Below are 23,414 nucleotides of genomic sequence, written 5' to 3'. Positions count from 1 at the left end.
TGCAAGAAGAGAAGAACACACGAAGAGACCCAATACGGTAACCGCATTGAAAATCAATATGGGCCAACAACTTCTAAGAACATGGACCAAGTAAGGCATGCAAATTCTCATCATATGACATATGCACAAGTTATGAGATCACAACAATTCATCAACAGGCTAATGCAACCAGTGAAAACTCTGCTGGAATTTAACAATTTTCTTAAATGAATTCAAAAATATGTTCCAACAATTGATGAATCAAAACAACATGATCATAAACATGTTATCAGCTTTCATAAATAAAACAAAGTAGTAAACACCATGGCGAGGTTTATAAGGATTGCGTTATGGAATGCAAATGGCTCTTGAAGCATAAACATGAGATTCAGTTTTTTCTTTTCGAGAATAAAATAGATATACTCCTTGTTAGTGTGAAACACATTTTACGCATTACTCAAATATGTACGTCCCGAACTATAAATTGTACCACACACCTCATCCGGATGGAACAGCCCACGGGGGCACGGCAATTCTAATAAAATCTGATATTGTTCACTATGAGCTGCAAAATTTTTGTAAAGAACAAATTCAAGCAACTTCTGTCAAAACAAAACTGATGAATTACGAATTAGTAATTTCAGCCGTATACTGTCCACCTCGACATATTATTAACAGTTCCCAATTTTACGAATATTTCTCATTGCATGGATCAAAGTTCATAGCTGGCGGTGACTTTAACAGTAAGCATTCTCTCTGGGGCTCAAGGATATCAAATCCAAAAGGTAAACAACTGTATGAGATGATCCTTCGACATGGTTTCTCCACCTTTTCAACGGGCACACCCACCTACTGGCCAGCCGATCCTAAGAAGAAACCCGATCTGTTAGACTTCTTTGTCGCTAATGGTCTAAGTTTCAAATGTGTTGAAATACAACCTAGTTACGACCTCTCATCAGACCATTCCCCGTGATAGCAACCATATTCTCTACGGCTGTGAACCTGCAAAGAACTCCAAAACCTCATTCTGCTAAAACTAATTGGGAACTATATCGCCAAATTACTGAGAAAAATACTATTTAAAAATGAAACTCAAAACATGTCGGGAAATAGAAGATGGTATTGCAACATTCAACAAAACTCTGCTGGAAGCTGTTAAGGCTGCTACACCTATAGATCAACAAAATCAAAAACATTCTATTCCACTTGAAATAAAAAAACTTTTAAGTGAAAAACGTAAAGCTAGGCGCAAATGGCAACATACACATTTACCGTCTGACAAAAACATTCTTAACAACTTGACTAATAAGCTAAATCTCGGCTTAAAGAACTAAATGAGGAAAATTTTAATAATTATGTACAAAGCTTAAATCGATATGATAACTATCTGGAAACCGATTAGGAACAGGCTAAAACCGGCTCTCAGGAATCCGCCTTTACGCCGTAACGAATATAACAGGAGCAGTAGGTGATGATCTATCATGGGCAAGGAGCGATGGAGAAAAAGCTGAATTATTCGCCCAACATCTATCCTCAGTTTTTAAACCAAATCCTGTTCGTATCTCTTCAAATGATCTGGATTTAAACCCGTTTGCACCAGTGAATAAGGGCAGCAACTGTCTAAATTCTTTTCATTGAATATGGTATTCAAAGAAATAGCTAAACTTAAAACTAATAAATCCGCTGGTTTTGACTCAATTACACCGAAAACTGTTGAAGGAAATGCCCAAAAAGGGATTTATCCTACTAACATACCTATTCAACGCTATAATTATAGGTAAATTATTGCCAGTACATTATAAAACTTCAATAGTTAAAATGATCTACAAAAACGGTAAAGACCCATGTAATGTGTCATCCTACCGACCTATTAGTCTCCTACCAGTGGCATCAAAAGTATTTGAAAAACTTTTGCTTAAACATATACAAACAATACTAATGTAATTCCAGACCATCAGTTTGGTTTTCGAAGACAACACTCGACGATTCAACAATGCCATAGAATTGTGAACATCATCCACAACACCCTAGAAACAAAACAATTCTGCTCATCAGTTTTCCTTGATGTAAATCAAGCTTTTGATAAAGTATGGCACAAAGGATTAGTGTATAAGATAAAATCATCCTCTCCAATTGAGTATCATAAATTGCTGGAATCGTATCTTCAAAATAGACGGTTTAAAGTTAAAGTGAATATGGAAACTTCATCAGCCTGCTTGGTTGAAGCAGGAGTCCCTCAAGGAAGTGTACTGGGTCCATATCTATACCTGCTCTATACTAGCGATTTTCCTACAGATGAAAATTTAACAACTGCAACATTTGCCGATGATATTGCTATTCTATCTTCCGATCCTGATCCAGTTGTTGCATCGAGAAGGCTCCAGAGTCATCTAAGAGTCATTGAAAAATGGACTAATACAAATGGCGTATAAAAATTAATGATAATAAATCAACTCATGTAATATTCACACTCAACAAATCTTCTTGCCCAGCAGTTCATTTCATGATAAGACAATTCCAGTTAAACACTCAACAAAATATCTCGGGATGATATTAGATAGCAAACTAACCTGGAAGCAACATATACTATCAAAAATAGCTCTAGTGAAAAATAGAGCTAAGGAACTCTATTGGCTCATAGGTAACAAATCAAAATTGCCTATTGAAAACAAACTACTAATATATAAAACAATAATAAAGCCGATATGGACCTATGGTGTGGAATTATGGGATGTGCAAGAAAATCCCACATTGATTCAATCCAACGAGCACAATCAAAAATTCTGAGGCAGATCGTGAACGCTCCATGGTATGTCAGTAATAAAACCATTCATGATGACTTGAACATACCATTTGTGAAAGATGTTATTACCAGTACCAGTCATCGCCATTTTGAGAAGTTGGAATCCCATCCCAATGACATAGTTAAACATCTTCTTCAAGAACCCCGATCTAGAGGCTCAAAAGAAAAGTCCCAATTGATTTGAAGATTGAGCAATAAAGACCAGACTTAGCCCTTATTTACCTCAGTCAGATTAGTTGACCACTCGATGGAGTGGCAGCTATTGAAACTTTTAAAATTCAGCCAATTTATTATGTGTGTGTGTATGACTGTGTGTGAGTATGTTTACTGTGTAGTGTGTTTATAACATAAGCATAATAGCTCATAGAATTTTGTAAATTCTGATTGCTATTAAATAAAGTATAAAAATAAAAAAAAAAAAAAAAAATATTTCATTAATGCATACATAATTTAAATGATATACTTGTAATGTACTTTACAAGATGTATTAAGTACATCATATATAGAGTAGAGCCGGGCTGAAAGGTTTGTGGGTAAAAAGGTCCGCTACCGGTATCTCAAAACCCTGAAAAGTTATAATTTTTTTAACAATATTTATTTAAAAGTAGAGGGAAAAAGATGTATAACCACTCATCGTCTTGATTCTTTGGACGTTGCTATCGGGAGATAACGGCATTGTTTGAAAATCCATAGCAAAAGTATTTTTTCTCTCGTTGTATGGAGCAAATTAGCTCTAATTTAGACTAAGTGTGTCATGATTTTATATACATAAACAATAAAGTGTACAAAAAATATCGATGCCTGATAAAATCATCGTTGAATCACAAAGTATTGAATTTTAATAATAATAATAATTTTTAAGAATTTCTTCAGAATCGTTTCGGCGCATCGCGTACTTCTTTGCGTCCGAACGATCTCTATGCAATTGCAGGGTACTATTAGCGTTACGCGCGGGTGTACTGGCTCCGGTTTTTTCAATTTTCCAATGTGTTCCACAAAATTGATTTGAACAATATTTGCAGTACTCAAAGAAAAAATAATAGGCTTTCGAATAACGTTAATTAGAAAGTGGTCCAAATAAATGCACTACCCGAAATAATCAATTGAAAACTTATTTTGTCTTTTTCAGCTAATAGTAAACGATTTTTTGGAATCGATTGTTCTACATAATGTGGTCTGAGTCAGTGTGAGTAGAATTACGTAAAAAATTTTCGATATCTTTTATGGTTACGCCAAAAAGTGAGTTTGAAAGAAGGGGCCACTTTCGCATATTTTCAATGATATCTCGGCCATAAGATGAGGTACCAAGTTGAAAATTGGTATATCGGTTTTTATCAAATAGACCTATAAAATGGCGTATAAATTATTTAAATACCAGGGTGGGGCCGATTCAGTATGGCAATGCGCCCATACTCTTTCCACTTTACTTGGTTTTGAGAAATCGTTGGTGGAAGAAATAATTGCTTATTATATTTTTGTCCATCTAATTGCAATATCTGTACAATGATAACCTATAGCATAAAACAGTGATTTGTACATTTCGAAATTTTAACATTTTAATAATTTCAGTAACAATTAACCCGTTTGAAGAATATCACTTTCAACAATTATTCATAGAATGACATTTTCCGCCTAGGTTACTGACATTTAATAATAAACTAAGCATGATCTTTCGTTGGGCTTAATGGCGCATTCTGTAGAAAAAATTCTCAGAAAAATCATTTAGAATCACTCTCAATGCTCGACAATCATTGAAGTTAAATATGCGAATAATTATTATCTGTTCAATCGGCTGGAAAATAATTAGTTTTAGATGTATGAATATTTTATTGCCGGTTAATTTTAATTATTATTGAAAATATTCTTAGAATATAACTTGAATAATAACTGTTGTCAAATAGTAATAATAATTTTGATTCATATATTTGATCTTTTATTAGAGGATAATAGTTTATTTTTTAAGAGTAAGGGCTATTGAATTACTTTATTAAACATTTTTTTTTTACTGTGGGTTCTAAAGTACTCGATACAAAGTACTATTGCGGCTACAAAGTATTATTTTAATATATTCTAATGATTGTCATTAATATACTATCGGAACTATAAATGCATTAGATTTTTCAAAGTTATTTTGCTTTAATTTAATTTTATATGCTGATTCACACACATGTTTTTACCGTTAACGAATTATCTCATAAAAAAAATATTTGAAACTTTAGAGACATCTTTTTTCATCAACTAATAACATTGTGCTTAATCATTCTCTCAATCAAGGCTTACCTTAATGACCTTATTTCCATTGTAGTTTTTACGATATAAAATATCTATTACTATATTGCAATCTGAAAACTTTCGCTTAAAATTGCCATGTTCTTTTGAGAATTGTCATTTACTATTGTCGCACGCAATTCCTAAAAAAATATTTCACACGATTCTGTATCATAAATAATACTAACTGCATCATATTGTTATTCCTTTCAAACACTTTCTTTTTTATTTAAAAACATATTTACAATAAAACATAGTAACTTTAATTACTATAAAAGAAATCTCACAATACAATTATTACAATCTGATTTGGAGATGGCTGAGAATTTGTAGATGTTCAACAAATAGTATATTGGGAAAGAAATCATAATTTTGCTGCTTAGTTTGTTTAGAGTAGCGCACACTTTCATTTTTGTAGCTTTTGGGAGTATTGTTTATTGTGCCAAAATTACCACGAAAATATGTAACATGACGGATTGTTGAAGAAAGTGAAATTACTGAAGTTATTAAAATAATAGAGAGAATTTATTTATTTACTCATGCAATGCATAATAACAGTATAAGAAATATTTGGTACTTTTTGCCCAGTTCTGAAGATTTACTTTCATCACATATTTCATGAATAGGGTAGTCGGGGTAGAGGTCCGCGGGTAAAAAGGTACATAATCGATATCTCAAAAACAAGTAAAGTTAAGCATTTTTTAACAACAGGAGGGAAATAGATGTATATCCAGCCATCACATTGATTCTTACGATGTTACTATCGGGAGATGAATGTTTGAAAATCCATAACAAAAGTATTTTCTTACGTTGCTAGTTTTTTTGGTTGTGAGCATTTTTGTTTAATTTACGATACCTTGATTTAATTTTTAAGTATACGTTATTTAATTGTTTTATAAGATGTATTACTAATTTTATGTTAAATTCATCAGTTTTTTTCACATAATCTCTATAAATTCTTACACATGTGTGGGGTAAACAGGCGTAAAAATATATCCCCGATAGTCATAAAAATTCAGATGATGCTTGTTAAACATTTTTCCTCTTTACTTTCAAATATTGTTGTTTGATCTTTGTACCCGCGGGCTTTTTACCCGCGAAATATCCGTGGTCGATCTTTACCTTTAAGCCTCAGCACTACCTTATATATGTACATATATTTATATAGGTATTATATACAATTTAAATTGTTTGTTGCAAATGTATATCTATAATATATAAATTATCAAACTGCGTATAAACTAATAGTGTTAAACTACTAGTTATAACAATCACAGACATTAAGTTTGATTTTTAAATCTTTATTTGTTCTCAAAACAGTATATTTGTTTAGTTTAATTACAAAATAGGCTTTGTGACCGTTTGACGTGCAAACGCATTCTATGTAATTTTTCTAAATTTCATTAGCTTATTGCAATTGAATAATTTTCCTACCAAAAGAGAATTTCAAGCAAATAAAAATGATATTTTTCTCAACACACTGGAAATCCTGAGATTCAGTATATTCGCATAATTTTGCAATTATTTTTCAATAGATTATTTCATAATTTATTTTTCCACTCGAATGATTAAGCCGTCGACTTAATTATTTTCTGCAATTATCGAAGATTGGTTTAAAGCTGGTATGATGTCGTACATGATCGAATTACTTCATTGTTTGTATTGCATTGTGGTTAGAATTAGAATTGTATAATAAGGTATATTTTTGCAATGCACATAGCCATTCTGCGAGGCATGTTCTAGTTTCTGTTCGCAATAAATGCATGCAAATTATTGCAAATACCTTGCGGCAAGTGAAACTTCTGTAGAAACGCAAAAATTCGATTGTTTGTGTTTGACTCGACCGCGCCGAGAGAAATTTATCAAATAAATTAGATTATTTCACTATGCAGACCGTGTTTCCTAGTCGATTTACATTTAACGTGCATTCTCGGTTTTCGCTTATTTTATGGTGAAATTACGCAATATAAAGGTTACTGTTGGAACACATAATGCGATTTTATACATAATCATGCTAGTAGGTTAACATTTAGTCAACCAATTAGCCGCACCATAAGACACCATAAAGCATATTAGTTAGTACTCATAAATAAATATTCGTTATAGCAAAGTTAATATTATATGACCTATAATGTCTCATAATGCATCATGTCATGCCAAACTTTAGCAATGTATTAAACAGGGGAGAACGATGCTTAAAGGTCCGCTGGCAAAAATGTTGCATTAGTTGAGCATTGTAGCCATTATTTAGCAAATTTTCTTCAAAATTATAAATAAGACATCGAGCATTCGATTTTATCTGTCTAAATAATGCCCATGTGTATCAGTGTCAAAAGTTTTGTTTATGAATGCAGACCTTGGTTCGCATTTTTATAATTAACCGTCATTGATGTGTCAATCTCTTGCCAAATGGTAAGAGCTTTTTATTCTTCTGTATTAATTGAATGATTTAATAACACCTGTAGTTCAGAAATCGTACAAGTGAACTTTCATATTTCAGCGTGGTTAATTTTTTGTGCGCTGACGTATGCAAAATAAATAGATAAAGGATTATTCTTTGCGTAAACACGCATTGTATGTTTTTTTAATTTAACAAAATAAATTGTACAAGACCCTCCAGATAAATTTTTAAACAATTACATGCATAACCTTATGACTCTGAAACACGCAAGCATATTAAACTTTCATACCAACTGAAATATTACGGCATGGAAATATGCCATATGAATAGATTGCAAATCTATTTATAATACCCAGGCTCATCGGCCGTATATTGAAATCAATTTCCAATATCGAACCTAGTCGCGGATTTACCGATCTACCGATCTACTGATTTGCTATACGCCGTATGGAGAAGATAGTACGATTTATACGGCAATTAGCTTATCCGGCACGTCGATGCATAATAGTACGTGACCGAGGAACATACAAATGAAAACTGGAAAGTATTTTTCGTATTGCTGGATGACTAATTATTATACATCGGTTAACTTGTAGACCGGTTTTCACGTATAATGCTTATCTGTTCCTATCAATGGCTTGTGATTCCAACAATTCACACACTCATAAATCTTAGCTCCTACTGTCAAATGATCATTGTGCTATAATAATTACAATTGTAGAGAAGATGTGCATTGGAAGAAACGAGGTGCTACATGTTGAAAAATGTAATTAAGAGACAATACAATACTTCAAATATGTACCTACAATAATCATACATGTTCTACATGAATATTAATATGATACGCTTTAGTAAAATCGACTATCTGTTCGGACATGATTTGGGTTTTCAGATTACATTTGCAATATTGTAAAAATAGATGAGATATGAGATATATATATATATATATATAATATATAATATATATATATATATATATATATATATATATATATATATATTTGTGTGTGTGTGTTGATAGTTTTGTCGATGTTGATACATATTTGAAGTGTTATGCAGCCCAATCGTATTTTCTAATTAATTTATTAATTTTCGTAACGTGATTTTTCTATTTTAACATTTTTTTAATTCGACGTTTGGGCTGCAAAATACTTCAAATATATACATACATACACACACATATATATATATATACATGGTCTGTTCAAAAAGTACCCGAAATTACTAATAATTAAATTTCGCGGGTCTGGAGTGTCTGATTGTCAAAATTTTTTTTTATTGTGTTGGTATACATGCCCCTAAAGTATGATGAAATTTTCAGCTATATTCACTGTTTACTTTGTCTGTGGTAGTCGCTAAGGTTCGACGTGTTTTTCTGAGCTCGGCGATTTTTACAATGGAAGAATTGAAAAAGTCAAAGAATTTGTATTAAATTTTGCGTAAAAAATGAAATAAAGTGTTGCAAAGTGCAAAAATTCACCAGATATGGCTCCGTGTGACTTTTTCCTATTCCCAAAGTTGAAGAGACCCATGAAAGGACGGCGGTTTTCCTCGATTGAAGAAAATCGCCGAGAGTGCTCAAGGACATATCAAAAAGTGAATATCAAGGGTGCTTCGAAAATTGGAAAAAACGCTGGCATAAGTGTATTATATCTGGGGGGACTACTTTGAAGGGGACCACATTAATGTAGACGAATAAATAATATTTTTTTGAAAAAACGAAAATTACGAAAACTTTTGAACAGACCTCGTATATATATATATATATATATATATACATATATATATATATATATATATATACATATATATATATATATATATATATATATATTCAGTATTTAAATGTATAACTATGTGCATACTTTAGATCATATCGTTAGAAATAATTTAAAAAAATGGCTTGATTCAAATTTTAATTAATTGCAAGTTTTAAGTAAATTTTTAATTTACTCTTGAAAATAAAACAAATAATCAAAGTTTTAGTCAATCAATTTTAATTCATAACATTTTGTTTATTTATTGAACCCAAAATAATCTATTTTATAAAAATAGATTTTATAAATCAATAATCGCATATTTTAATCGAAATGTAAAGAATATCAATTACCATTGATAATAATTAGTCATGAATGATTATTTATAATACCTGCTTACCTGTTTACATTTACAATAGTTTACCTGTTTACATTTACAATAGTTTACCTGTCAACCTGTTTACTTGCCTACTTGTCTACTTGTTTTTCAGCTTAACTGTCCATCAGTTTATCAGTCTGTTAGTCTCAGTCTGCTGTCTGCTTGGAAAATTTATATTCAATGATTTTAGCGGCATTATTTGTTTTTTTTTTCGGCGTCATATAATTTTTATCTATTTCGATAATAAAACGGTTTAAATGATAAAACTATAGCAGTGTAGTGAAAATAGTAAGAATAATTGTGTTCTTATATTGTCTCTTTGTTCTTTATATGATACATGCAATAAAAGCAAAATCCTGTTAATCATTTTTGTCAGCATTGACAAATTGAGGTAGTATGCATTTTTTGTATCGCCCGCAACGGATTAACTGCGATTTATATTTTGCATAAGAATTTAAATTTGCGATTCCAGTAAAGCAACCATAACCACATTCTAGTGAATTAATAAGTTGCCTGGCATATGGATAAGTGCTCTTTGCGCTCGAATTGCATATTCCTGTGCTGGGGCTCTATCACGAACAAAACCAGATTATAGTGAATTACGCAATTTGTTCTGTACAATTTCCGCGGTGCAGAAATAGCACACGGGATTGCTTCTGCGAGCGCATTGCTCTACTAGTAAACGAGTTAGTGAGCACAAGAGAAACATATTTATTTTACTTTATATGAAAATGGAGGGAATACCATACAAAAGTGAGACTCCCATTTGTAAAATCTGTTTATTTTTCTTTATATATAAAATTTTATTGAATATTCGTTGTAGTTGAATTGCTCTCCATTATATTAGATTATTGAGACGACCGGTCGAGTCGTTTCTTTAAAATTTGAAAAAAAAAAAAAACGTAAGAAGAATTAGAAGTCAAAGTTTAAGTTGAATGTGTATATGAGCCTGAATGTGTTTTCTCGGCGTTTTTGCAAAGACAGCTCCACAGATTTCAAAAATATAAAAGCTATTTCATAAACCCGATAAAAGTTTGTGTTGAATTAAATGAAAGAAGATGATATTTCCTCTAAAATTCCGAAATGTTCTAAAGGAGACAGTTAGGAATCGTGCTGATTAGTTTTTGGTAAAATGGGTAGGGGGCGTTTCTTTGCAGTTAATTTGTTAAAAGTTGATAGTGTTCATGGTGTTTGTGCCACAGAGGCGTTAGATAACACAAGTATAATGTGCCTAATTTCGTATTCGAATATCAATTTTTATTATATCATAAATTGTTGAATTAATCTCATCCAATGTTTTGAATTAATCTCATTTTAGTGTGTTTGGATTCTTGTCCTTTCTTTAACATTCATAATCCGACCACGCTGATTGTTCTAGATTTCAAGAATCGAGTGAGCCGCTTCAAGATATATAACCACTATAAATCCATAGACTACTTCGAAAGGATCACAACAGGCCTCATGATCACATATGCTCCATGAACATTCTGAAATATTATTGACTTACAAAAAGCGGTTTAATTACAAAACATCAGCGAAGTTTGGAATAATGGGTAGTGCAACAATTTCAAAATATCGTGTCAACTTTAAAAGTGTCTTAATTTCAATTTATATTAACTAAGTCCATTTTTTACACACATCGGAAAGTTTTTACAGCTTGCCTTAAGGCAAAATGTCACCCTTTCATAGTTGTCATTAAAAAGAGAAATTTAAATTTTAGCTATCGATAATAATATTTAAAATCGCAAAGTGGTATTTACTCACCATCAGGACATGGATTGTGATAGACATATCATTTTCCATTATTTCCGATTTTAACATCGTCCTTTGTTCGAAACAAAGCACCGTCATATGTAAATTAACGCAATCGCAAATTACTTCCTGTAGAGCACATGCGGGTTACTGACTTTTATCACTATCAATTCGTTCTTTCCTCGTATTCTGCTATCACGATATATGAAAGATTCGCTCAGGTGCGTTCATTGCCTTTTTTCGTTATACATCAAGGATTTTTCTCAACGTTCGCATTATTGTGTCTTGCGCTTCATCTACTCGTATAGATGAATTTGAACACTATATAAAGTAGAGCCAATCTTTAAGATCCGCGGGTAAAAAGGACCACCAACAATATCTTAAAAACAAGGATAGTTGGGAATTTTTATTTGAAAGTAAGTAACTAGTGTGAACTGTATCAAGTATGTGGTCATAAAATATGTATTTCAAACAGCTGTACCTATGTGTTGTATTCACTTCATATGTAATAAATGTATTTCAATAGGGTATGGAGGCAAACCAATTCTACTTTGAGCAATTGAAATGTGAATCCGAAACCAATTACATTACAACAAATATCACTTATCGAACAAACGATTATCTGTTTATCTTCAGTAAAACTCTCAACTTATTCATCATTGTAGAATTTTTTAACTTTCCGAAGGAGAAGTTAGTTATCATAAAAAATCCGGCTTGCTAAGTTTAAGTTTTCTCGACGTTTCAAGCCATTCTGAATCGAATTAGACCAAATTTGAAAAACAAACGTGTGTGTGTGTGCGTGTGTGTGTGAACAGATTTTTTGCCGTAAATCGACGTTTTCTCAGAAACGCCTGATCCGATTTCTGAAATTTAAAAGCCATTTGATGTATCCCAATGATGCGACGATCTGCCGAGCCGTTTCTTTGTAATTTGAAAAAAAAAAGTGTTAAACGAATCGATTTCAAAAACTGTTCGAAAGATTTTAGTTGGGAATGATACTGATTAGTTTTAGGTGAAAATCTAGCCAGCCATTTTCTTGTAATTAACTGTTGAAAAAAAAATTAAACCGATTTTTATGGACCTTTTTTTGGCGATATATATCATTGTCTTATACAACTTACTGAAATATTACGGCCTTACTACAAGTAGTTTAATTTTAAAAATTCATCAAAGTTTGAGAAAATGAGTAGTTTTTTTGACATTTGTTAAAATTAAAATCGGACGATTTTGCTTGGTATAACGATAGAGTACGTTATACGATTGTATAACGATAAAGTAAGTCCTACGGAAACTGGTTTAATTATAAAATATATCGATTTTTGAAAATTTGCTTTTAGAAAATACTCCGAATTAACGTGTTCATTCGTTTTCAATTATGTGTAATAAATCCACTCGAAATACTCTTAATCACTCATAAATTAATTTATTTTTATTGATTAAGTCGATTATTTACACATATCTGGAAATTCATGTAACTTGCATCAATGCAAAATACCAATACCACCTAGTTTTGCTATTTTTCAAAAGAAAAAAATGCAATGATTAATATTGAATACTTGTGAAATGAATGATTGTGATTCAAATAGAATAATATGTACTATAAAATAAAATATTCAAAATACCTCAGACGGAAACTTAAATGGCTGAATTAGATAGTTTTTAATTGTTAATTATTGATATTCACAAAACATTCTTAACAGAAACTTTTTTGGCCATCTTGATATCAAGCAGTAGTCATATTAGAGATTATTGAGATTATAGATCTAAAATATTATATCAAATAAAATTTATCCCATAAGTATTAGATCAAAAATCTAAAAAAGTATCTTATTAATAGATGGTCTACATTCTCTTACTATTTCCAACAGCTCATAGGACATTTTATGTTATTTTTTAAAGACGATTCGTTGTTACTAGATTTAGCAACCCTCTAGTTTATATTTATATTATTTTAGCTTAGCAATTGATGTATAGTTATTGATTATTATGATATTACCTATCTATTTTAGTTTATTTTTATACTATGATTAAATTCAACCACAATAAATTGTTATAAAATAAAACTGTGCATCAAAGGCTTTGGCATAAATCGTAAACTAGCTATCAATTTTCCTGCTAATTAATTTATTTACATAAATCAATGTTTAATAGTTTCGAAAGAAAGTAGGCGATTCATTAAGTCTAGCACAAATCATTAAATTGTGGCGCTTTAGAAATCGACATACGTAGACGCGCCGCGCCTCACAGTGATTAATAATATAATTAATTAACTATACAAGTATTATATAAAATTTAGAATATAATACATGCCGAACAGATTGATTTACTTATTATTATTGATTGTTACGAAAATATAAAAAATTCTAATATATATGTATGTATTTATGACATATTTTAAAGGTCAATATGTACGCCCTATGGAAAAGATTAAGGAATTTTATATCATAAAGTACGAATTAGTTTTACGTTATGTAAATCAGGACTTGTCAGATTTTGTGATGCTTCTTAATATATATTACTGATGTTGCTTGTATAATAATCCTATGTCGTCTTAACAGCTAAACTATACTGAATATGAGATAGGGTCCAAAAAGAGAAAGTTGAAGTATGTTTGAACAAGTTTCCATTGTTGCGTTGTGTCAGTGTTCTGCATTGATACGATCTGTAGACCGCATTGCTTTTAAAGAGTCAAAAGTAAGTATTTTTGCTTCCATCCTGGTGGTATGGACGGTTGAGACACTCGCCTTTTTCTTGTATGATTTGATTTCGTGACGTATATATGAACAGTGTTTCAGTATTTTCACGTAGACAAATGTACAAGTTACCATTTAATTTACTTTTCTCCGAGCTTACTGGTAAATTAACAAAATTATTGTTGATCAAAATAGACTACTTTATTTTTGTTTATAAATATATCTATAATTGTCGAAGTATCTTTATTAAACATTGTCGAAAGATTAATATATTACTTATTAGATATGTGGCGGACGCTTTACCGCTGAAATTGCTGAATTTCCCTAGAAAATGTTGCAACATAAAATCATGATCTTATTCGTATATGTATAATTCATATATTAGTGACATGCATTTTAGAATTGAAATTACGTTTCCAATGAAATTTAAAATAAAATTCTTTATGCAGTTTTGTATTTGTTATTCTAACAACTTAATGAGGTTAACCAACTCAAATCAGCTTGCGCATAACTAGGAACGAGCGTCAATCATCTGTTTTGCTGCGCTTTTTTTCATATAAACTCTATTTCGTAAGATTAAGAAGGGTATATGACAATGATATATACATTGATTATTTTATTACCGTAAACTAATAACTAATAATAAAATTTTGAAATTTTAAAATATTTTAAATGTGATAAAAACACTTAAATATTTAGTTATTTTGGTGGGTATTTATAGACCGTAGCAAACATCTTTTTCTCTAAATATGTATTATAAAATTAATTTATTTGAGTTTTAGAGTTCAAAGAAACCATAAAGTTTATAAAATATTATTGCAATAAATCGTAACACTTGCAACGGTTAACATGTAACAATAATTCATATCTTCTGAACTGAATCTGTTCGGATTTGCTGCTTCAACAATTTTTGTGAGATAAGTGTTATTAACATCGAAAAGCGCACTGATTTGAAACGCTTAAATCTCTCTTTTTAAATATTTTTCATTTATAATTGGAACATAAAGTCAAACAACGTAGAAACAAAATTTGTAAACATAATAAAATATACTTTGGCATTTGAGATGCAAAGACAAATTTCTACAAAGAAATTCCAATGATGTGGTGTGTTATATTAATGCATTGAATCATGTTGGTAATAGAAAGGTATGACTAACTGATTATTAGTATATTTTTGTGAATTATTAATATTATTTGTATTAGACATTTTAGGTCGTTCTTTTATGCTTGAATTCATTTAACGATTGTTCTGTTTTATACTGCAGATCCATTCAATAAAAAATTGGTTAATGGCTACGGTTATACTTGACAATTAAACATTTTGCGCATCCATGTGTGGTGTGCGTTGACATTAAATTATGAACTCGACCTAAATTGATATTGATATCAAACAAAATATCAGGGTTATGATGCTAATGTCTTCATTGTGCTTATATGCAATGCAAACGTATAAAATCGAGAAATCCAAATCGACGCCCAACGTAATGTACTGATACATTGTATTCGAAATAAGCTATGAATATATAATATATATATATATATATATATATATATATATATATATATATTGCAAGTGGATATCATATTTTTGCATATTTGCCAATGGGGCCAGTTAATATCTTTAAGGCACTACTACATATAATTATTCTAATTGTAATACAAATTTATGTGGTTTTCCATCTGTCAAATATATCAGTATCTGATGATAGTTTTGGTAACTATATTCACAAATAATCTCACAATTTTTTTTTTTAAATCAAAACTAAATATTTTGAATTTATTTAAATTGTAAGATCTTCGGATAATTTTGGCATTATAAGTCAAAAATGGTTGCTGTGTGTTTTACTATGTTTGTATGTTCGTTACTCTTGCTCGAGAGAACGGATCAATTAAATTTGAATTTTTCCAAGAATTTTAAAATTTCTTTTTTTAAAAAAATATATTTTTTCATAATTTCCAAAGTATTTGTAATTTGTTTTCGAAGTTAAATAGTTCAAATTACTTGAACCTCTTGAAATTCTTGAATATTATATATGTAGTTGATAGTCAGTGAAACAATTTATATATTTATATATCCTCGTTTTTTATATTATCAAAAATAATCCGAGTCTTATGATTTTAAACTTTCCAAATAATCAAAATTGAAAAGAAATATTAAAGTAAAAAAATATTGCTATAAATATTTTTTAATTGGTAGCAATTAAGGAATTTGCTACATATAGTTTTTAGAATTTTTTTTGTATAGATAAATATTCATATTTGTAAGATTAGTTGTTATTTTCATTCATGGAATATATGTGTAGTATAACCAAAATATTAATAGATCATTTTTTAAATATATCAATAAGACAAATAACTAATTATCTTGTTTAGGTAATTCATATTTGTTTGATAATTGGTTTCTATATTTGATTATTATTAATTTATATGTTGGCAATTTGAAAGCATTTCAGCATTAATCTTTTCTGCAAACAGTAAAAGCTTACACGAATAATGTGTAAATGATTATATTAGCACACAACTTGAAATTCGGATAGTTTTACAATTAATAACTTTGTATTTTATTATTAGACTTTTGAAACATACTATTAATTGGTAAATAATTCTTATAGAAATATTTTCATATGAATTTATCGCCTATCGTTATATTATTTATAACATGCATGAACTCTACATGAATATTATTATAACGAATAATGCAGTCGTAGTTAGTCTTGCTAGAAAATTTTGAGCTAATATGAATATTTTTTTAAAAAACATTGTAATTTAGAAACCATCAGTTTTGATATATTAGCTCTTATTTATTTATGTAACATGAATTCTTCGAAAAATCCAAATATTTAATATTAATGATTTCAATAAGATTATATTAATATTGAAATCAATCAATAATTTAGAAATGAACTATATAAATTAAACCAATAAAATACTGTTCGGTAAAGTTAAGTAATTTCGTGGACAATCATGAGAAATAGCTTCGGAATACCATCCGAATGATAGAAATTTATGAAAGTATCATACAGTTTTAATTTGATAAAAGATGATACATGGCTAAATGAGACTATAAATCAATATTCCGAATCACATGATTGATCAGCGAACGAAAGTAATAAACAAATTTAGTGTTATCGGTAGTACAAAACCTGTTGACCTGCTATCCTAAATTCGAGCATTCTTTCATATATATTTGACTGCCTATGCATATAATACACGTGTATTTGAAAAGAAAATGATACTGTTTAAATAAAACGTTTGCGTTCGAAGTACTTTTCATTTAAATGCTTTTGAACGTGTAAATAGCTTGAATAAACACAATAGCGGTGCACATCGTTTGTTATCTAGGCAATACACGTACGTGAAGATATTCGGAGAAAAGCACTCGTTTTATTTTAGGAATATGCAATTAGCATGATTTAATTCCAAAATTCATTTAAAATGTGTCAATGCACTGAACTGGAATATTGAAGGTGTTTTTTCTATCAAAATACATACCAAATTTTTCACTTAAGCATTTGAAACATTAAAACCGAGCTTGTGGGGCGCGCCTCTTTGATGATGCAGTATTTTTACATAATATTGCATACTAATTTTTGGCCTGATAATATCAGTTGAGTATCTGATAAATTTTAGTTTTGATTTTTGGACGATTACTATGCCCTACCTTACGGAAAGTTAAAATACAGGGCAGCCGATCGTCTTATAAAACTAATCATTGCGAGCCTATCGCGTTCCATAAAATGGTTTTAAATTTTTGCAATTCGTGCTTTTTTAAGAAAACAGGCAAAAAGTCAACTATTAACCCACATACTAAAAAAACTCAAAAAACTATTGTCTATTGTATATACACAAATACTTTGGTGCCAACAGATTCAGCAGACTTGATACGAGAAGTGCATAAAATTAGTTATATGTGATAAAGGTTATTAGTTCCAGCATCTAGTGAACTCTCAATCTTACTAAAATAAATAATTTTGTATGTAATTGCGCAACTTATGTAGCAACGCTATAGTATAATCGTTTTACAAAAAATAAATTTTTTTTTTTTTTTTTTATTTATTTTATTTGGCCTCTTATTTACAAACTAGCCATATACAAAGTTTCCTACATTTATATTCTAATTTTACATTTAACTAAAAAATTATATATAATTTTATAATAATCAATATTTGACAGTAAACTAAATAAATTAAATGGTTTAACTAAATTTTTAATTCTATATAATTCATATAATAAATAATCCCTATTTTCTTGATATCTGCTGCAAGTTAAAATTATATGTTCCAAAGATCCAACATCCTTCCCACAGTCACAAATAGCTGACTCTCTCATCTTTATTTTGAACAGGTGTTCTGGGAACTGTCCATGGTTACACCTTATTCTGTTCATCGTACTTATAAAGTATCTATCTTCATTTTTGAATTGATAAAACCAAGGTACATTTTTAACAAAGTCGTTAACCCTTTTATAATATTTTCCTTTATATCTTGATGTTATTTGCCAATCCGTTTTCCATTTATTAACTGCTTTATTTTTCATAACTTTTATTATATCTTTATTTAATACTTGGTTATATTCCATTCCCTTTAAGCAAGCGTATTTGGCTAATTCATCAGCTTTTTCGTTTCCTGAAATTCCGGAGTGACCTTTTACCCATCCTATTCTTATATCCTTTCCATTTTCTTTAATTTTCTCCAAATCTTGCAAGATATCAAAATAATTTTTTTCTTCTAAATTTAGATCTCTAAAAAACACTTGTAATTTATTGATACAGCTCATGCTGTCCGTAATTATAATTGTTTTATTATAATTCTGTTCTTTAGCTTTTCTTATGGCCTCCTTAATTGCAAATAACTCCGCTGTATAGACAGAAACACACCCTGGTAACTTGTAACATTCACTTGTTTGATCGGTTTCTTTATATATAGCAAAACCTACATTGTCCATATCCTTCGATCCATCCGTAAATATAACTTCTGCATCTGGATTATTATTAACAGATTTTAATAAATCGATATTTATAATATTATCAAATATACAACTGTCAAAATATATTTTATTATAATAAGGATGAATGCTAAATGAATACATACTTTCTTGATATTTAATTACTTCTCTAAAACTCTGAATAATAATAGGTATTTTTTTATTCAGCCAATAAATATTACGTTCGCATTCATTATTTAAATCATTAATTCTGTCATATATTTCAGATGAATTAAAATTAATTTTTTTCAACATATATTTGTCACTCAACCATTCATATCTGACTTTTAGTGGCATAACACCAGTTTCTAATAACAGTACATTTGTTGGTGTCGATCTCATCATACCTGCGCAAAATCTTAAACATTTGTATTGAATTTTTTCAAGCTCATTTACCATATTCGAATGTCCAAAAATTATGCTACCATATTCCAGTATTGATCTAATTATGGTTTTATATAAATTAATAGATGTGATAGGGTGTGAACCCCACCAAGTACTGTTTATCAGTCTCATTAAACTGGTCTTTTTTTCAATTCTTTTTTTAATATAATTCATATGATATTTAAAAGTCATTTTTTGATCAAAATATATACCTAGGAATTTATTGTTGCAATGAATTTTAATTTTATTATATGGACTTGAAATACAAGCTGGGAACTTTTTGTTGGAATGCCTCGTAAATATTCCTATGGAGCTTTTATCATCTGATAGTTCCAGCCCTTTCTCATTCAACCAAATATGCAGCAATTCCATATTCATAGACATCATATCGATGGCCTCTTTCAAATTATCTTTTTCAATATAGATCAATAAATCATCTGCATATTGTAGAATTTTTGTACCTTCCAACCATATACCTTCTATATCCCGTACATATAGAGCATATAATAAAGGACTAAGGATAGCTCCTTGAGGTAGACCCTGTCGAAGAACTCTTCCAATCCTTGCATTTTCATTTATTTTAACTTCTATTTCTCTATTAAAGGTAGTATATACCATAGCTTTGATCAATTTTTCTGGTAAGCCAGCATGTACAAGACTTTCTGCTAATTTTCCCGGCACCACATTATCGTATGCACCCTTTATATCGCAAAACAGTGCAACGACATAAGTGTTTCTTGAAAAGGCTAGATGTATGTCTGTGGAAAATATACTTAGACTATCTTGTGTGCTTAATCCTTTTCTAAAGCCAAATTGGCTTTTGGGCAGTAACTGATTGTTTTCAATCCACCACTCGACTCTTCTTTTTATCATCCTATCTTTTATTTTAGCAATACATGACGCCAAAGTAATTGGTCTATATGCATTGCTATCATCAGAATTATTGCTCTTCTTTTTAATTAAAATAACTCTAAATTTATTCCAATCAGGAATTTCATTCGGTGACAGCCAATACTTATTAATAATTTTGAGTAGAATTTCTTTTCCGGACTGTGGAAGGTTTTTTAACATAGAATAATGAATGTTGTCTAATCCTGGAGCAGTATCTTTGATTTTGCTCCAAGATTTTTCTAATTCCCATAATGAAAATGGTCTAATTAATGACTTTTCTACCGAACCTGTTACTCTATTTCCTTTAAGATATTTACAAATATCATCACCCACTCCAAAGGGCGCAATATTATCAACTACTTCTTCCACTACTTTATCATTAATCAATTCTGAATTCTTCTCATTCTGTGAAATATAATTGTTCATTGATTTAACCATTTTAAAAATAATTTTAGATGGGGTATTAGGATTTAGATTGTTGACAAATTTACACCAACTTTCTCTTTTCTTTATTTTTAGTTCTTTCCGAACTTTAGCTTTAATTTTATTACACTGAAGAAAATTTTCTAAACTCGAATTTCTTCTAAAGTTCTTTTCTGCTTTTCTTCGTTCTTCTACCAGTTTAAAACATTCTTCATCCCACCACACTGGTTTCCTCACTTGAGATGTTGTTAACATTTTATTTATTGGTATACATTTTTCCGCAGTTTGATTTATAATATTTGTGAATTTTTCATAAATGTTACCATCTAAATGATTGCCCAATGATAAGATTTCATGTTCAATCATTATTTTATATTTTTGCCAATCAGCTTTACCACAATTCCATTTTCTATTGGGAATCAATATCCTGTTACTTCTCACTATATCCAAATAAAAATAAATAGGATAATGATCAGAGCCTAAGTTTTCCTCTATTACTTTCCATGTTATTAAATGAAATATTTCAGAAGAGCACACTGTAACATCAACTACAGTTTTAGTGTTTTTAAACACAAGTGTTGGGGAACCATTATTTAATACAAATAAATTACACTCTTCAATTGATTCCATTAAATTCATTCCGTAATTATCATTATAGTTACATCCCCAGGAATGGTGATGTGCATTTACATCTCCAGCTATAATGAACGGTCTAGGAATATTCTCAAATAAATAATTCCATTGTTGTTTCGTAACGTGTGTATCTGGCGATATATATATTGATACCAAATATATTTTTTTATCTCCTACTATTATTGATATTGCACATAATTGGACTTTGTTTATATCTATTTCTCCAATATCTATATTTACAATCTGATAGTTAATTCTTTCGTTAATAATTATAGCCGCTCCACCTTTCCCGTCATATCTGTCAGTTCTGATTATATTGTAATTTTTTAAATAGTACCGTCGGTTCCATTTGAACCAGGATTCTGATAAAAATATAACATCAGTTTTATTTTGATATAAAAAGATTTCCAAACTTTCTTTGTTAGAATTAAACGATCTAATGTTCCACTGTAATAAATGCATAATGAAATTTATAGATTTGGTTTTAATTTGAATTTAACTGTTTAAACGTTTATCAATTTTCTTTTACTTCTAATAATTTCAACTTATGGTATTATTATCAAAACCAACTTTAATTTGTTGTTCACTAATATTTCTAACTTCCACACTATTATACTTCTCGTAAATTATATCCATATCCTTTTTAAATTTTACCACAACTTCCTCTAGATCATCACACTCTTTGTTCCTTATTTTTTCTCTCAGTTTTTTAACTAGCTCCTCATGGATTATTTGCATTTTCCTAATTTCTTCTATTTCTATATTTTTGCCGCAATATTCGCGCCTTTGTGAATTTCTCTCTCCACTTGTTTGTTTTAAATTCCTGTTATTCATTTGTATATATCTGCCATTTTCAGTTTGTCTTCTTTCCATAATTCTTCTAGGTTTATTCATCAGCATTAACCTACTTTGATCAATATTTATTTCTTGTTCTTGAAGGTTACTCAGTGCTTCATACCTATTTTTATTTATCATGTTTGTTCCATAATTAACTGCTTCGTTAATTCTAGGAAATGTCTTTTTGAAGTCTGGATTGAAGTGATTTATTTTTGTTACTTCTGCATAATTTTGTTTCCGAAGAATGAATTTGGCCTCCGAGTACGAAATATTCTGAAAAGCCATTAGCTCTTTTACATTTTTATTGAATTGGTAAACTTCACAATTTTTATCATTTGCTTCGTGATTTTTGTGACATCCAGCGCATTCAAAATCTTTTTCTATGTGACACAATTCAGCGTTGTGCTCTCTAGAGCATTTTCGGCATCTTTTTTTGGCCTTACATTGCAGGCGAATATGACCATATCGCCAACAATTGTGGCACTGTATGACTTTCTGTACAAATGGACTCACTTGAAGTTTTACTGAGTATATTGATACTTTTTCAGGCAAGTAATTTCCTTTGAATAAAATTTTAACCATTTGAGATTTCAGACTATTTGTATCTTTGTTTCTTTTTTTAATACAAACTACATCAATTATTTCTATATCTGATTTTATTACTTCCTTAATTTCTGACTCATCCATTTCTTCATCCACATTGAAAATTATCCCCGCCCTAAATAATTTATGTCTAGGGATATATACTTTTATATTATTCTTGTTCAAAAGGTCTTCCCTAATTATTTTATTCGCATATTCATAATTTTTGAAAACTATTTTAATTTTGTTTTTGCCTATTTTTGTAAAATTGTCAATATTTCTACTTATTACTGGGAAAATTTTATATATTATTCTACCCAGTGCCACATTATGATAATTACCCAAATTTTGATTCATTGATTCAGCATAAACTACATATGGGCCTTCATCTAATGCACTATAGTAATTTTTCTCAATATTTAATTTTAATTCACTCTGACTCTTGTTAGAATTTTCCTCAACAACCATGTGGTTGTCATTCCTTCCATTTCCTTTTTCCGCTTCTATAACATCCGGATTACTACTATTTTCTTCTTCAATTTCCATATCATTTTTCTTCTTATTAGTTTCTTTTAAAACTTCTATATTGTTAGAACTACTACTTAATTCTTCTTCTATTACCATATCATTCCAATTCCGCTGAGGTTCA

At 29.8% G+C, this 23,414-nt stretch overlaps 1 protein-coding gene across 1 annotated transcript; it reads right to left on the bottom strand.

Annotated features, from left to right (window-relative positions):
* Positions 1–4,440: 4,440 nt before the first annotated feature.
* Positions 4,441–21,352, bottom strand: LOC113371354. The gene is made up of 4 exons (XM_026611982.1): positions 20,822–21,352; positions 19,612–20,695; positions 18,596–19,011; positions 4,441–4,476 (listed from the first exon to the last, which is right to left on the bottom strand). Exons 1-4 carry the CDS (start codon positions 21,350–21,352, stop codon positions 4,441–4,443), a joined length of 2,067 nt encoding a protein of 688 aa, XP_026467767.1.
* Between the last annotated feature and the right edge of the window lie 2,062 nt (positions 21,353–23,414).

This window comes from Ctenocephalides felis, unplaced genomic scaffold (assembly GCF_003426905.1).
Source record: "Ctenocephalides felis isolate EL2017-DRISC unplaced genomic scaffold, ASM342690v1 CF-g0.4_SCAFFOLD_01492, whole genome shotgun sequence".
NCBI lineage: Eukaryota > Metazoa > Arthropoda > Insecta > Siphonaptera > Pulicidae > Ctenocephalides > Ctenocephalides felis.
The sequence above is the reverse complement of the archived record's forward strand: the minus strand, read 5'-3'. Positions and strand labels throughout refer to the sequence as shown.

Coding starts and splice junctions, on each gene's coding strand:
- LOC113371354 (XM_026611982.1), bottom strand. CDS start 21,352: ATGAATTTAATGGAATCAATTGAAGAGTGTAATTTATTTGTATTAAAT. Junction 20,696..20,821: donor GTAATAAAATTAAAGCTAAA/GTTCGGAAAGAA, acceptor TATATTTCACAG/AATGAGAAGAATTCAGAATT. Junction 4,477..18,595: donor AGGGAATGGAATATAACCAA/GTATTAAATAAA, acceptor TTTTTTCTACAG/AATGCGCCATTAAGCCCAAC.